Below are 17,272 nucleotides of genomic sequence, written 5' to 3' on the forward strand. Positions count from 1 at the left end.
AGTTTATATATGACACATATTTCACAGATTTTTGCGGTAATTCTATTAACTGATTTCTAAATTTCACTTTATTTAGGACAAAACCTATGAGTGCATTACTTTCAAACCCAGAGGTTACTATATGGGTGCCTATAAAAAGCACCCAACGCTTGAATCTTTTCATGGTCTGTTATTTTACAGCACTAAATTACAATGAATTTAATTAGGCTTTTTGACAGTGGTCAGCATTAAAAAATACTCTAATATGTACAACTGTGAATGTCAGTATTTCCACCGAGTTAGAGCTAGTGATTACTTTTTGAATTCAGTAATTTCAAGGACTAGAATTTTAATGTCATTTTAAGTTAATAGAAAATAGTTAAAGTGTTATATTGCAGTTGACTGTCTTTCCAGTCTTGTACTTTTCTTTACGTTCTGGGCTAGGCTCTGGACTACCAGGACCCTGTAGGCTGCATGTCAACTGGTTATTCATTTAGTCCAAAACAACTTAAAATTTTTTACCAATTTATAAAGCTGGGCAATTTCATTGGAGCAATTTAGGGTAAGTACCTTGCTCAAGGGTACTACAGCAAGAATTGGGTTTGAACTTTATACCTTGGGTCCAAACGCATACCAAAACACATCAGCTAATTGATAATTGATGGATGAAAACATTTATTATGGCTTTTATCTGAGGTTTTTCCATAACATCTGAATTATTAGAATCATCTACATGATTATAGCTTTACTGAGTGGAACTTAGTGGTAACAATGACATCGGAGTTATGCACAAATCGAGTCACAGACCCAATCACCCAAATAAGACCCGAGTCACAGTCCCAGTTGAGAGTGCACCCTAGGCCTAGTGCAACTCCAACCCAATTAATAGTAACATACGGGATAGGCTCCGCTTCACCGCAACCGTGCGTGCTCAGGACAAGGGGTTACAGAAATTGCATGAAGAATGAATTATCATATTACATTTAATAATGGAGTGTCTGTGGACATCTAAATAAGTAATTATATCGACAAATCCACATATGAGATAACCTCTGGCAGGCGATTTAGTGTATGTGATCATATGCAACTGCAAATACAATTGTTTTGTTAACAGAAATACTGTATTACAGACATTTAAAATACTGTCCATTTTCAGTCAGGCATCCAAAAGCAGTCATAACTGGGGGCCGTCATTATTTGCAATCAGGCGCGTGTGCGGGCAGCCTTTGACCCTCTGGGTCCTTGAGCTGCAGCTCGTCCAACACGTGTGTAATTAGAGGACAGCTGCTAACGTGTGTGCGAGGGTTGTTCTCTAGACTAGTACTCCGCATAGCTCGATCTGGTCGCTAAAAAATGGGTGGTCAACAGCAAAAGAAGGTAAAGTATATCATGTGTATTGAAGCTGTTCACGAGCTAATTAGGTTTTGCTTCGTACGGTGTGACCGGCGGCGCGAGGCTGGAAGTTAGTTTAGTTAGCCGCGCAAGATGAGTTATCTTCTAAGGAAGTGTGTGGAATCCATGTTACGATATTGTCATGCCTTTGCATTGTCTGTTCCTACAGTATGAAAGGGGGTCTGCTACGAATTACATCACCAGGAATAAAGCTCGCAAGAAGCTGTCCCTGAGCCTGGCTGATTTCAGGTATGAGACTCTTCTTGATGTTGCGGATGCAGTCTGACTTATGTGAGATGTTTCACTTTCTGTGGACATGCCATCACATTCTTGTGCTGTGTTTCTGTGTCCAGGCGCCTTTGTATCCTGAAAGGCATCTACCCCCATGAGCCGAAGCACAAGAAGAAAGTGAACAAGGGCTCTACGGCTCCTCGCACCTTCTACCTGCTCAAAGACATTCGATTTCTCCTGCATGAGCCCATTGTGGGCAAGTTCAGAGAGTATAAAGTATGTGCTCATATTCAGTGCTCACCTGATTACAAGTGCTGTAACTTAGCCACTGTGTCCTCTGCATTATTACTAATGACTGTAGTTTTAAGAGCCTTACAGTGGTAGATCACTAGTTTTACCATAATTTACCCATGATTTATACAAACACACACACACATTGTCTGAAATTGCTTGTCCCAAGTGGGGTCGTGGCTAGCCAGAGCCTAACCTGGCATCACCAGCCTGGAGGGGGAAGGGACACACCCAGGATGGGACGCCAGTCTGTTGGAAGGCACCCCAAACAGGACTCGAATACCAGACCTGCTAGAGAGCGGGGCCCAGCCAAACCCGCTGTGTCACCCGCCCCCCTCCCATTTATACAGCAGGGTTTTTTTCATGAACAAAACTGCATCTTTCTGTTTTATGTTGCTGTAGCCAACATGTTGTGACTATATCCACATATATAACGTAAGGGGGAAAAAAAACTGCAGTATTTAAAAAAGTGACTAGGTGGCATTGGCAGAGAAGTCTGCTATCCAAAAAGGCCATGTCCTCATTCCCTGTTTGCCTGTAGATTTTTGTGCGCAAACTGCGGAAGGCCTATGGGAAGGGAGAATGGGCTGGGGTGCAGAGACTGAGGGAGAACAAACCCAGCTACAAGTTGGACCACGTCGTCAAGGAGAGGTGAGAATCACCGTGCTACAGCTGACCAGCTGCAGGGTACCTTCACACCATAGAGTTTGTGTGTCTTAAACTACCATGAAATATCAGAACTAACTATAAAGAATCCTGACAGTGCAGTCTATGAAATTGACATACTGGGGGGGGGGGGGGGGCAGAAGCTACTCTCAAATTAGACTAAGAATCCAGTTAAGGTCTTGAGTGCTCATACCCTCCTGGTATATCTGAAATTGATGCAATGATGGGAGAACACACTCTAGCTTACCAAAATAGTTTTTTTTTTTTTTTTTTTGGTAATGGGATGGATGTTTTTCAGTGGGATGCTTTCATCATCACAGAATTCTATAACCATTTTGGTATGCTCGTTTGTGCTCTTTTTGAGAGAACCTAAGCTAAGCAATAAAGTAATGACAAAGCATTAATTCTTTTTGTCGGAAATGTAAGCTTGTTACAAATTTAAGATGTTTTACAGATTTTTTTTTAATTTGCATTTTTTTTAAATCGGTTTTCTTGTGGAGCGAAAGTGAGCTGCAGTCTTACATCAAGCTAGTTAGTTGGTTGTAAAATGCATTGACAAGGTAGGATTGTAAAGGCACCTAGATTCAACTCCTGCTGTTTTTACAGCTTGTGTCTGGTGTTCATTGGACTGTAACAACATCCATAGCAACATGAACTTTGCACACGTTTAAGAGCGAGTCAACAATTAGCATTAAATAAGAGCTTATGAAGGCAAAGTATTTGTCTTTTCAGGAACTTTAAATTAGTTTTAATTTTAATAAAAATATGAGATGTCAAGGATTTTCCTGATACATGTGTTCCAGCTTTATAAAATTCTTTGAGAGAAGCTAATAATAAATACTGAAGTTGAAAGTGTCCTGAAACTTACTGACTTGATCTGCTGTCAGGATTGTTTGGGAGATTTTGGGAAATTACCAGGGTTTGTATGGGTCCAGGAAAACACAAAGTCATAGATGATAAACATGGTGAAATCCAGGACTGGAATATTTTTGAAAACAAGTAGAACATAAAAAGGTACTATCAAGTGATGGAAAATATTATGTATGTTTGTCTTTGATTTTCAGGTACCCAACTTTCATTGACGCGATCCGTGACATGGATGATGCCCTCTCCATGTGCTTCCTCTTTTCCACCTTTGCCCGGACTGGCAAGTGCCATGTTCAGACCATCCAGCTGTGCCGTCGCCTCTGCGTTGAGTGGATGAATTACGTGATTGCATCTCGTTCACTTCGGAAGGTAATGTCACAGAGCGATGTTAAATACAGTAACCCTTTTTCGTGTTTCTCTAAGGAGTTTAGATTTTTTTGGCATATCTTTTACAGACTGTCAGCTGTACAGACAGACAGCTGTACCGATAACAGTAGTTTTTCCATAGTACACCAGGGTCAGTATTGTTTACAACATTGTTTATAACATTGCCTTAGGATTTTTCAAGGTACAGAGACAAATAAGGGAAATGTAGGCAGTTAATGAGGGTGTCTTTGGAGAAAACACCTCTGCTGATCAGTGGTGAACTAGGTCACACTAGGAATACGCAGTGCAAAAATTGGGATTGTGTCAGGGTTGCCTCTAACTTGTGCTCGCTGTTGTTGACATTGGCTCCTCGTGTTTCAGGTGTTCAGCATGTGCACCTTTTACCATTTGTTTTTAATTATGCTTTTTTTCCTCCTCTTGTTTCTATAGTTTCTGCAGAACAAAAGTAAAACACACTCGGACAGAATAATGTGGGACCTCTTTGTTCTACAGTGTAGTCTAGTGTTCATAGTTGCTGGCAATCCATAAGAAATTGAGGAATGTTGCAGATGTTTATGTAGTGAATAGTCGGCACAGAATTAGTTTAAAGCAAGTTTTTAGTTTTAGGCATTTTATATTAATTTTAATACAAAAATAAACATGCTAAAATATGGAGTATATGTAGTATTGTTTTTGCACAGTACAACCCTTGGGGTGTTTCAAAAAAGTTGGGATGGTATGGAAAATGCTAATAAAGACAAACTGAATGATTTATAAATTGACTTGTATTCAGAGGAAAAAACGGTATAAAGACAAGGTATTTCATGTTTTACCTAATCAACTGCATTGTTTCTTGAAGATACATGTTTATTTTGAAATTGATGCGTGCAACACATTCCAAAAAAGTTGGGACAGGGATAGTTTCGGACTAATCACAATGTGACAAGTTTAAATAACAGGGTGATGTTAAACAGGTGAGGCAATAATGTTACAGTATATAAGGAGCTTCCAAAAAAGGCCTAGTCCTAGTCAAGGGCAAGGATGAGTCAAGGCTCACCAGTTTACCAACAGATCTGTAAGCCAATAATCTTTGAGAAACAACTTTCCCCAAAGACAAATCAGTAAGATTTAAGGGCATTTCATGCTGTATAGTGCACAAGTGCACAATATAGTGAAAAGAAAATAGAAATTTGACTGGATTCCTTCAATCTTTTCATTATATTGTGCACTATAGAGCATGAAATGCCCAAAATCTTACAGATTTTTTTTTTAATATTAAATAGTACATAGTACATGTGGTGTTTACACCACAATAAGACTGCTATGCTCTTCCCCACGCATAAAAGGCAAGACTGAAAACAACTTCTGAATGTGTGTGCTCTTCGATCCCTTAGATTTCCGTCTTAAGACCTGTCATGCATCTGTAATGGATATGACATGGGCTTGGCAATACTTGAGTAAACGTTTGTCACCACTATTCTCTGTTGCATCCACAGATGCAAGTTGAGGCTTTACTATGCAAAGCAGAAGCCAAACATCAATACTGTCCAAAAGCACCACCGATTTACCTGGGCTTGGTCTCATCCGAGATGGACAGTAGCATAGTTGAATCATGTTTTGTGGTCCGAGTTTTGGGGGGAAAAAAGCAGTTGTCGTGTTGTCCGGTGCAATGAGGAAGAGGACTATCCAAGCTGTTATCATTATCAGCACAGGTTATTGGGTGGTGGGGGGTTTTTTTTTTTTTTTTTTTTTTTTTTTTCTTTCTAGCTGTATTTTAGGTTTTTATAGAACCTAAGATAAGTAAATAAACTGAGAGATGTTGGGTATTATAAAAATTGCATATTTTGTCGATTATGAAAGCTGAAATTGGCCATAAGCTAATAAACATTGCACATGCTGATAGAATGAATTGGTCAACAATAAGGATTCAGTGGGTTTTTTTTTTTTTAAAACATAATTTTGGTTTTAAAGTCTGAAATTACTAAAGAACAGTTTTAGGGAGTACTTTTATTTGCAGCTCTACATAGTTTAGATTTTTTTTTTCCCCCTTTTTCTTACTCAGCCACCAGAGTAGTCATGGGACATCCATATAATGTAACTTCGCTTCTTTGTGTGAAAGTGACTTTTGAATTTCAAAAGATCTTCTGCTCTTAATTGTGTTTGTAAGGTGCAGATCTGGTGTGTTTTGTGCCAGGTGAGAGTAAAACCATATTTACAAATTCATTATTACATATCCAAAGAAATTGCAACACAGTAAACTGTGTAGTATTTTTTTTTTTTTTTTTTAAATAGTACATGTGGTGTTTACACCACAATAAGACTACTATGCTCTTCCCCACATGTAGAAGGTAAAGCACAAAGGTGCTCCGTTGTGGTGGAATGACTTCACGCTTTCACTCAACTGCTGATTCTCTGTCCACATTTAAAAAGGATCTTAAAACTCATCTCTTCTGGACTCACTTCACCCATGATCGCTTAAGTTCATGAAAGGTATAAATGTTCATGCATTATAACTTTGAGGTCATGCCTGTTAAACAATGAAAAAACATTTATGCAGCTGCTCCTTTAATGTAACAAATGTGTATATATATTTAGAAGAAATTACTAGGAAGGTGATTAGGAGTTGTCAATATCTGGATAAAGTTTTATACTGCTACTTGTGTGATGTACATTGGTTCATATGGTGGAAATACTGTACTTCAGAATCACACGTCTGCATCTAAGTCTGTCTTCTAATGTAATCTACACATTGTATCTTTGGTGGGATGTATGTTGCTTTGGAGAAAAGCATCTGCTAAATTAATAAATGTAAAATGGTACTTTTTTAAAATTTACTTTTAGACTTTTCCTTTTTAAAGCACAGTGTATTTTACTGTTGTTAGAAAGTGGAAACGGGGCATAAATGCCATACCTATCATGCCTCCTGTCAAACATGAATACAGTTATTGTAATTTTTTTCCTGTACATGAACTAGAAGAATGCAGTCTTTAGTTTTGCTTTATGTAATTATCTTACAGCTGTCATACATTAATTATCTGAATTATGTACCTTTTTCCCTTTCCAGGTTTTCCTCTCCATCAAGGGTATTTATTATCAAGCAGATGTTCTTGGTCAGCTTGTTACTTGGCTCGTTCCCTACCAGTTTGCCCATAATGTAAGTGTGTCTGTCACACCTCAGATATATTGAGGACATCCCCTTTAATAACTTGGGAGGGGGAAAAAAAAAAAAGCTTCTGCAAATTTCCACAAGATGGGATGGGATGACAGGTTTAATTTCAATAGTCAATCATGAAACACTTGCTGAAGTAAAACACGCTCTGGTGAATTTTTACGTATAGTAAATTCTGCTATAATGCAGTTGATGTTTTCATATGAAACATGTTAATTTGTGTGTATATAAAATTAACAGTTGCAATGGGAAAATACAAGACCAAATAAAATGTGAAAACCTGAATCAAACTTGAAACAAAACTTAAATACAGTACTGACCCTACCAAAAGCACAAAGTTTTACAAATAAATGAACATTAAAATATTGAAAGAATATGCAGCTTATTACACTTTCTTTCAAAGTGCTTCACAACATCCTACTTCTGCTCTATAGATGCAGTATCCCCCCACTTCAGACATTGGTGTTTCATCACACTCATCACTTTGGCCAGCCATGTTTAACTGTAATACTGTAAAAATTAAACACAATTAAAAAAAAATGTATCTTTTCAAACCAGCCATTCAACCACTAAAGCAAGTCCCACACACACGTTCTATCTCGCACATGAATATTTGGAAAGGGATCATATTATTCTTGAATCGCACTTCCAGAATGTCTGTAAATTGACACAATCATGTGCCTGTGTTCATTATGTTATATGAATGAAAAACTTAATCTTAGAGGGAAAATTCTACTTTGTTGCTGCAACCTGCAAAATACCTAATATTTGTATGTACATAAATACAATGACAAAACAAATAAGTAAACAAGTATATCCAGGGACCTCTAATTATTGTGTTATATCCAAATTGTGTTATAGCAGAGCTAAGTGTATGGATGTCTCTAGTTTGGTACTGTTAAAAATTAACGTTTTAGAACTGTTCTTTTTTTATGAATCTATGAAATACTTCAGGTAAAGCTCTTCACAGATAAAATAACTATAGTAGCCTTTCTGAAATATGCATGTTTATGTTGTCTAACTTTAAACCGAGGAATCAGCCTTATTGTAAAAATGGATTAGCGATTTTAATTACTATTTAATACTATTTTCTTTTTGACCTCCAGCATCCAACTGATGTGGATTATAGGGTGATGGCTACATTCACAGAATTCTACACCACCCTCTTGGGCTTCATTAATTTTCGCCTTTACCACAGTATTAACCTGGCATACCCTCCAAAGGTAAAGCATGGTCCTGATGTCCATTCAACAGATATGGTCTGTTGTAGATATGGAATGTACTACAAGTCTCACCTGTCCATGTTTTCAGCCTTTTTTTTAAATTTTTTTTAAATATGTTTAGCTGATCTTTTGCAGTGCTAAGCCATGTTTAACCCTTTTCTACAGCTAGGTAATTTTTACTGTATAAACTGAAGGTAATTACTCTGCTCAAGGGTACTATTACACAGGTGGGAATGTAACAGGGTCTTTCTAATGAAAGGCGACAACTTTAGCCACTACATTACATACCGTCACCTTCATACAATTGGGTCCAGTGGCACAGCCTTGAAGGTATCCCAGTTGCTTGAAGGGTCTTTGTCTCTTTCTGTCCAGTTGCACAGCAAATCTGAGACAGAGCTGAAGACTGAACACGAGGAAGACTATGCCATGGAGAGTGAGAGCTATCTGGAGGTAGTGTGCTTGTTGTTTGTGAAAAACTTTGTAATTTGTACGTGGATTAGTTAGGCAAACAAGTGATGTACAAAACAGCTGCAGAGAGATGGCATTTTTATTTATGGTGTTTATTGGTTGTGAAGGCCATTATTAGTGTGTATTTATTCAAAATATTTTTTGCTCAAAGTTTAACTCATGCAGGCTGTCCTTCAATAGCACAGTTCAGTCCAGCCATAGATGATGGTTTTGCTGCTGTGTGCCTGATGTTGAGTGTGTCGTTTCCCCCCACTTTTATTCTCAGAAACTCTCTGCTCTGAGTGCCACCTTGTCACGAGTAATCTCTGCTCCTGAGGATGAAGATGCAGAGCTGGACCACTTCCCTGCAGAAGGGGTAAATAGATGAGGCTAGCTCCATAGCTTATTGTTGTAAACCTCTACTCTGCTCAGGCCTGTGGGAAAGGAATTCGAGTATAACTCGGTACAATCATTCCTCAACTTGTAAACATAATTATGAATGGAAGTCTGATCATAATTTGAATTGTAAATTCAACTAAGTTGCAGTTATTGAAAGCTTAGTAATGAATTTATTCATGGGTTTTTTTTTGTTGAACTTGTGTCTTTAAGCATTGTTACAATTAAGTTTGCTGTACAGGTAGAAATAAAGTCCATCTCAACAGCCTCCTATTTGTTTTGTTCTGCTTCATACAAGCAATGCTGTGTTCCTCGTGCACATCAGGTGCTACAGGAGAGTGAAAGAATGGAGTAGAGAAAGTGTAATGGAGGCTAGCATCAGGAGAATGTAGTAATAAGTATTTGACCTTAAATATCAACTGTGTGTGTTATTTGCAACTGAGGGCACAGCAAAACTGGCAGTGAGGATGGGAGCAACTTGTTACATAGGTTTGTGGCACATTACTTTATTTTTCCTTTATGCAATCAAAGAAGGATGTACCTCGATTTGTTGGCTAGGTTTCATAAAAGTCTTGGATACAGTTAAAGTGGGGAAGAAAGAAGTTATAAGCCTTTTAACATTTTTACTAATGTACACCTGAAACATGTCTTCGGACTGTTGGGAAGAAACACATGCGGAAATGGGGAGGATATTACAAACTCCAGTACAGATTGGAGATTACAGCTATTACAGCTCTCACACCATACAGGTGCTGGAAGACTACAGTGATATTTGCTGTGCGTTTGAAAATAGACCATGAACGTTGTTGTACAGTTTGCTTACAGTTAATGACTATTAATAAACTGGTTAATCTTAGTATATTTAAAAATGTGCAATTTGAATGTTAGTAACAAGGACCCCATCTTTTATTACTGTTTCTCCTGTGTTTACTATCATCGTTTTCACTATTGAATGCAGCCCATACAGATATGATACATGCAGAATGCAGACCTTTATACTGCATACTTTTACTGCTCCTTTCATTCTACACTTGTTTTTTAATGCTGTTTTTTCAAAAAGATTATAAAATCTGGATTAAAATTAGGATTGTCTCATAGAAATATTGCAATGGTAATTATCCAAAAGATTTCCAGGCTTTGGGTCCAGTGCTTGCTATTTATTCAACGCCCACAGATTGCTTTGGCAGTGAATGTATTGCTGCAAATGCTTTTTGTCGCACCAAATGGTTTAGAGTGTTGGAAGTGTCACGCAGGGGAGATCATCTCCTAGGTTTCTGGGCTGAGGTGTTAAAAAAAAAAAAAAATGATGAAACTCTGGCCTGTCCTCAGCAACTTGTACCTTAAAGAACTGTTTTGCTTCTTCTTCCAGGAGGACGCAGAGGCTCTCCAAGTCCGGGAGAAGCAGCAGAAAGGGCTGGATGCTCAAAAAAGGCTCTTTGAAGGTCTAAAATTCTTTCTCAGTAGGGAAGTTCCCAGGGAGCCTCTGGCCTTTGTGATAAGGTGAATAGTGCTCTTCTGATCAGACCATATCGCTTCTGGTAGCATTGAACCTTTGAGTCTTGAGTTCACACGTAACTGTCACTGATTCCAGTCACCAAGAAAATCCTTGTCATTGTAGGTGTTTTGGAGGTCAGGTTTCTTGGGACCAGTCTCTGTGTATGGGCAGCACATACAATGCCACTGATGAGACCATAACACATCAGGTTGTGGACAGACCCAATGTGGACAAGAAGTATATAAACAGGTACTAAAAACCATGTCTAAATTAGTCAGCAAATCAGTCAGAACATAATCATTTTTATGTTCATGTTATTTTTTTACATTTTTTTACTGGGTTATTCTTGTTTTGTACAGTGTCTTAACTGGCCTTTGTAATTGTACCCCAAAACATGTGATGGGAACCCTCAAGAACTCCCAAGAGTGCCCTGTAGTTGTAATCTTCAATATTAATCCTGAATTGTTCTGTTAAAATTCCTAGGGGTAAAATTGAGTAGAATCTTGGTTCAGCATGAAATTACAAATTTTCCTTATTTTCCCCAAAGTTGTTCTGGGATAGGGTAGGATGTCAAAAGCTACTGTTCAGAGAGCCATCCTGCTGTGAGGCATGTTCTTCCTAATGCTGTATCTTATTTCTGAGAAGGGTGAGAGAACCCAAGCTGTGTTGCCTGCCAAAGCTTTTCTTCACATTCTTGCAGTACTGTAATTTTGTGAATTTACTTATTTAGTGAAAAGACTAAACTTGTTGGAGAGTAATATTCTGAAACTCATTGCCTTAGAGAACAGAGAAATTGGTTACTTTCCTTCCCCCCCCACTGAAGGCTGGTGCCTCAGTCTCTATATTCTGTCTAGCTGAAATTCAGTAGCTTTCTCACTGTAAGAGTCCCCCTCTGTTCACCCTGTGCCCTATATGAGGAACAATGCCACAATACCCCCTTTCTCCCAGAGCCTGAATGGCCCCCTATCTCCTGCAGCTTCCTGTGGGTGGGGACCATAGGGTTCACATGGGCATTGTTCTCGACTTTAGTTGCGCCTCAGACTATCACGGGTTGGCAAGTAGAGCATATCTGTGTTCCCACATATCTGTGCTCCCAGAGTGCGGTGACGCTGTTACCTTAGTCAAATAGTTTTTCTCTTACATTCTCCATGTAAACCATTATTGTGAGCATACAGCAGAAAGCAATATGTGGGTTTTTTTTCCATTGCTTTCCAAACATTTTTAATGAGATCCTTAAATTTACTCCAAGTTCAGCACCGAAGTACACTTTGCACAAGTGAACTCAAGTACAGGTAGTCCATGACTGATGACCTATGTGCCTCACAACATGCCTGCAAGCTGTACTGTAATATCAGCTGACTGCCCTGCCACATAGCACCAGTTATTATTTGGGTATCTGACAGCAGTGGTTTTTTGTTTTTTGAAAAAGAAAAAAAAAAAAAAAACTTTTAATTTGTGACTGCCATCAGGTTACTTTTCATTTAAAAGGGCTATCAAGCAGAAAAGTGTGTTCTGGTGGTGCTGAAAGAAAAAGCGGAAGACAGGTTTAGAAATGAACATGAGGGTAATAGTGCAGCATGAACATGTAATTTTGTTTTCCTCTATCATTATTACTCTGATATTTTAACATGAATGTGTGAAATAAGTGGAAAAAGTAAAGCCCTATTATATACAACATAGCATTCATGTCTAATTGTTTATGAATCCTTATGGTTTATGTAATGCAATATAAGGGGATCTGCATGTAGTACAAGCTTGTTGAAACAACTTGTCATGACTATTCGTGCCTTATGTATTATACTTATGAGCCAACTGTCTTTATTTCACTCACAACGAATAGTTAACACGTTTAGAGAACAGTCTTCGCCCTATTCCTCCTGCAGTCCTGGTGGTGCCTACGTGACTGTAGATGGCGCTCTTGGTAGGAAGGGGAGAGGGCCACCCAAGGAAACATGGACTAAGTGTTTAATCTTTCTAATGATATGTTTGAACTTTGAACTTTTGCCCTGACATTAAGATTTTATTTTACCTTATTTCCATTTGCAGGAGGGAAAATTAGTAGTATTCAAAAAAGATTGGAGACCATTACTGATAATTGTTCATGTCCTAATTTTGCTTGAAGGTACTATGTCCAGCCTCAGTGGGTGTTTGACTGTGTCAACGGTAAGATGCTCTTACCTGTAGAGGACTATTTTCCGGGGGTCACTTTGCCTCCCCACCTTTCGCCCTTCATGGAGGAGAAGGATGGTGATTATGTGCCACCAGAGAAACTGAAATTGATGGCGTTGCAGCGTGGAGAAAAGCCAGGTGAGATTAAGTTCGTGCTACTTATTCAGCGTTCAACATCTGCACAGCTTGAACTCATGACAGCAGAAAATTGTAGTACTTTGAGAGGCAGTTGATTTGGTTCAGTGAATATGAGCTCAAAGGTTTGGTGGTCAGATAAGAAGAAAGAACCTGCAAATGTTGCTCTTTCAGTAGCATGAGTGAAAACTGAAGACTAAAATGTGTGAAATGTGTTCTTTAAGAGGAAGAACCAGAAGAGGAGGAAGAAGAGGAGGGTGACGAGGCGAACGCTGATGAAGACTATGATGATGACGAAGAAGAGATGGATAACAAAGAGGTTAGAGATGAGAAAAGCTTGAAGATGATAGAGAAACAGAGATCACAGGAAAGGGTATGAACTTTCAAGCAATTTTCAGGAAACATCTGGTAGATTGGATTGTTCAGTTTTGTGTAGGTGGAAACTTTCATGTGAACTTCTTAACAGGCAGTGTCAGTTATGGTAACACCTGGGAAGGTGAAAGCAGAGAACAAGATGCGCTTGGAATATGAGGAGAAAGCAGAGGAGAAGCACTTGGCCATAATGATGATGAAAAAGAAGGAGAAGTACCTTTATGATAAGATAATGTTTGGAAAGAGGAGGACAGTGCGGGAGGTAAGCCTAGCCCCTTTGAAAGATACTAATCTTGGAATCCCTTGAGGCCTGACAGTGGCTGGGAACTGTACTGGTATACATCAGAAAATGAAAAGCCTGCAATGTGTGGCGATTGTGTATTTGAAGATGAGGGCTAAAAGAATGGCGTTCTTGGAAAGTTTACAAAGCTGATGAACCCAGTAAATTTGACACTGAGACCTTCATTCTTTGTTGAGTGACGATAATGAATGTTAATGAGGTGAAGTACTTGGCTATGGAAAACCTGCATACTAAATAATGAGCCCTTGGAGGTTAGATGACCTTGGCTGTCACTGGCCAGACCAGCTTAATGTGCTACCTCAACTGTTCATTAACTCAGGTTTATTTTCTTTTATAGGCGAACAAGCTGGCTGCCAAAAGAAAGGCCCATGATGAAACCCTCAAGGCTAATAAGAAGAAAAAGGGGAAGAAAGATTAGTTTTAGATAATGTCTTTTCTGAGGGAGGGATGCTGAACATAATTCATCTTAAACTCTCACAATTGTCATTTATAGCGGCTTGTCTTTAAATTTTCTCTGTGGAGCTCCGGACATATAAGGATTGCATGTGCAATAGCTTCTGAAGAAAGATGCTGAAAGGACAAAATGAACAAAGTATTAAGTACACAGAAATGACAGGTTATTTTTGTTCTTAAAATGTAGAAAATCTCCCAAGTGTCGACGTTCAGATTTACTGCTGTTCCATCTATATTGTCTTATTGTTTGTTGCATTTTGAAATGGGTAACATTAATAGCAAGACCTGCTAACAAGTATAAAAATGTTTTATTTTATGCAGTTTCTGCTTATGCTGGGGATTCTGCTGTAGGGATATGTAACTCTGGATTTTCACAGCACTTATCTTTGGAATTGGGTTTTGGATACTTCTGTTACATCTAGTGTGGTGCTACATGTGGTACAGTCATTAAGTTCCAAGATTGGCCACCATGTGATGCTGCTGTGGTTGTAAGCAATCAGTGAATCAGTGTCACTGTAATGATATAACAGCTGGTCACTCACATGTACTGAGAACTTTTGTGAGGTTTAAAGAAGGGTGTGCATAGTGCTAGAAATGTTCACTTTTGAGGGACATTTGCACCATTTACAGCTGTCTAGTTGCACAGTTTGGGCTTCCACTTATCGCTATACAGTTGCTTGCATCCACAGCAGCATCGTACAATGTCCAGTCTTAGTTCTGTGACTGTACCATGTATGGGAATTTGCATAATGTTAGCGTTTTTCACACAAACTGCCTCCATGTTTCTTGACGCTGTCTGATTGCATTGGGTCACTTGCTGGGTACCCGCTCAAGTTGGAGTCAGTCGCTTTGAGTTTAGCATAGCTGAATAATTGATTGGTCTAGAAGGGACTAGTATGCCTTCTGTTTTTATGTGGAGGTTGTGCAATGGTGTTTTGGGTGTTTGTACTTCGTCAGACGGTTGTGAACGTGCTGAATGGTGTCCGACATCCCTAACCTTCCACCACACTGACATACGGTTTCTGCAGCAACCCTGTAATCTCAGTGTGATCGAGGCCAGGCAGCTCTCATGCACACCCCACAACCCTCTTGGGCCAAAGTGTCCATTCACCCACTCCTTGCACCGCCATGCCTGCTTTTGCATTCCACGCGTGCCCGCCAAGGCTCAGCCTGGGACTCTCACAAAAGCACGAGTGTTAGGGCTGTGACTTTCTTGGAGGTTTGTGACCAACGGTAGAGCCATGATTGAGTGGGCCAAGAGGCATGATGCAGTCCTGCAAAGCTCTGGCAGTGCGTGCCTGACAGTCTGCTTCTGCAACAGCTGGATGTGCAGCTGAGTTCCCAACATCAGGGCCCTTTATCTCTCTACAGTACTAGTCTGTCTTCCAAGTCTCCCTCATTCCACTAACTGGGATTTTGAAGCACTCATACTGAACCTATTGAGATGCCCTGTACCAATGTCTCACTTGGAGGGACTGCCTAATACTACTTATGGCTTTTTAATTTCTAGGCAGCTCTTTATGGCAGTGATACTCTGACAAAGACATGGGCTCAATCTGTAATTGATGTGTGGGTGTAAAGCCCCTACTTTAAAGGGACAACATAAGGCTTGAGAAAGACAAAATTAATATGACTTACAATAGATACAAATTCAAAATATAATTTTATTCTTCAAATTCTGTGAAAATTTTCATAAGTGCTTGGAAGTTTTCTATTTTCCCCCAATCCATGGATCAACAAAAAACTGAGAAGGGGGAGTAGCAGAATTTACCATGGGAATGTTCAGAAGTCTTTTGCCTGAGAACTAGAAGGGAAGATGGAATGAGACAATTAAGCCCTTTGTATCTCCTCCATGCTGAGGCACTGTACATTTACCCTTTTATACCATGTGCACCCAACCCCCACTCTTCATATCGGCCTCTCCCTCTGAAGCTTCGCTGTCCGCTTCTGATTTCAGAAGCCCTCTGTGTTAATGGAATTAGCATGGCAACCCAAACCAGTGCTCTCTCTCTCTCTCTCTCTCTCACACACACACACACACACACACACAAAGTGTTTGGTCCCCCGGGCTTGCAGTGACATCATAGGCTTCAGCAACTTAGCCTCTCTGCTCCTTCTCTACTGAGCCGTCGCGATCAAGTTCCCTGGAAGGTTGGAGGGGACCAGCTCACAGAGAACGCATCTGTTCAGCTGAGGAAGCAAGGTGGGCAGAGAGGCTGCTGCAGATAACCCAGTGAAGAGTGCTCTCAGAGGGAACATCACTCACTGACTGCTGGAGCAGTTCCTGCTACGGCTGCTGTAAGGTAGCAGAACTGGAGCCAGAGGTGATCCACAGCACAAAGTTCAGGGAGCGTATCTCAGATCCCACTTTTCTCTCCTGATGTTCCTCTCACAGCCTTCGGCAGCGCTTCTAAGCTCCATAAGAATTTGTCTTGCACGGTACAGTATCAGCTTTTTTTTAAATTTCATGTGGCCTAACAGTACCTACTTACCATTAATTTAGGTAATCATATTTTGGGCAAACACTACATTTCATTGCTCAGATATTAAAGATTGTCCAGTAATTTCACTGAATCTAAAACCTTAAGTGGTGTTTTTGCATGAAGGTTGGGGGGTAAAAAAAAAACCCCCTAACATTAAATATCATGAATATCAGTCTTCAACATGTATCAATTCACAAAGATGTGAATCACTGAAGAGTGAAATATGTGCAATACAACATTGTAATTATTATTATAGAGCAATGACTACTCCTAATGTTAAATTGGATCAAATTTTTTGCCCCTGTGAAGTTTTGTTATGGAACTTAATGGTTATGAAAATAATAACCTTTTCAGTGTTGTGTTTTGGCCGTACAATGAACGTGGAAAAAAATGTGTAATGCAGACTGACTTTGTTAGTGGACACTGGTTGTACTCTGGAGATATGAGCTGCTTTTGAGTTGGTACACCAGCAATAAAATGTAACATTTTTAAGCTGATACTACTGTTTTACTAAGATCTTTTGTGCTCTCATACTGTGTATGATATTTTTTTTTTTTTTTTTTGGGGAGACTAATATTTATTTACATCCACAGTAACCAGCAGGTGGGTTGTTTGACTCTTCCCTCCCCCACACTTTGTAATTCTCCTTATAGGAAATCACTCTTGTGAACAGAAAACTTTCTAAATATTTTGAGACTAGGAAAGTAGGGAATGTGTTGCTGTCAATTATGACTAGTCAGACTTAACACAGTTTATTCTGACTACCATCCCAGAGTTTTTCCAATTTTTTTAATACTTAAGCAGTCCTCAACCTCAATTTTCTATAGTTGTATATTT

At 39.3% G+C, this 17,272-nt stretch overlaps 1 protein-coding gene across 2 annotated transcripts; it reads left to right on the forward strand.

Annotated features, from left to right (window-relative positions):
- Positions 1-1,228: 1,228 nt before the first annotated feature.
- Positions 1,229-17,052, forward strand: pes (pescadillo). 2 transcript variants are annotated; one of them, XM_018749155.2, is made up of 15 exons: positions 1,229-1,356; positions 1,541-1,620; positions 1,725-1,878; positions 2,435-2,544; positions 3,624-3,795; positions 6,857-6,946; positions 8,068-8,184; positions 8,557-8,634; positions 8,918-9,007; positions 10,397-10,527; positions 10,646-10,771; positions 12,645-12,829; positions 13,051-13,145; positions 13,293-13,460; positions 13,837-17,052. In XM_018749155.2, exons 1-15 carry the CDS (start codon positions 1,333-1,335, stop codon positions 13,915-13,917), a joined length of 1,701 nt encoding a protein of 566 aa, XP_018604671.1. In that variant the 5' UTR covers positions 1,229-1,332; the 3' UTR covers positions 13,918-17,052. The 2 variants fall into 2 exon arrangements, with proteins under 2 accessions (XP_018604671.1, XP_018604670.1); XM_018749154.2 differs by having other exon boundaries at positions 13,051-13,199; positions 13,837-17,049.
- Positions 17,053-17,272: the final 220 nt, after the last annotated feature.

The sequence above is a fragment of the Scleropages formosus genome, chromosome 19 (assembly GCF_900964775.1).
Source record: "Scleropages formosus chromosome 19, fSclFor1.1, whole genome shotgun sequence".
NCBI lineage: Eukaryota > Metazoa > Chordata > Actinopteri > Osteoglossiformes > Osteoglossidae > Scleropages > Scleropages formosus.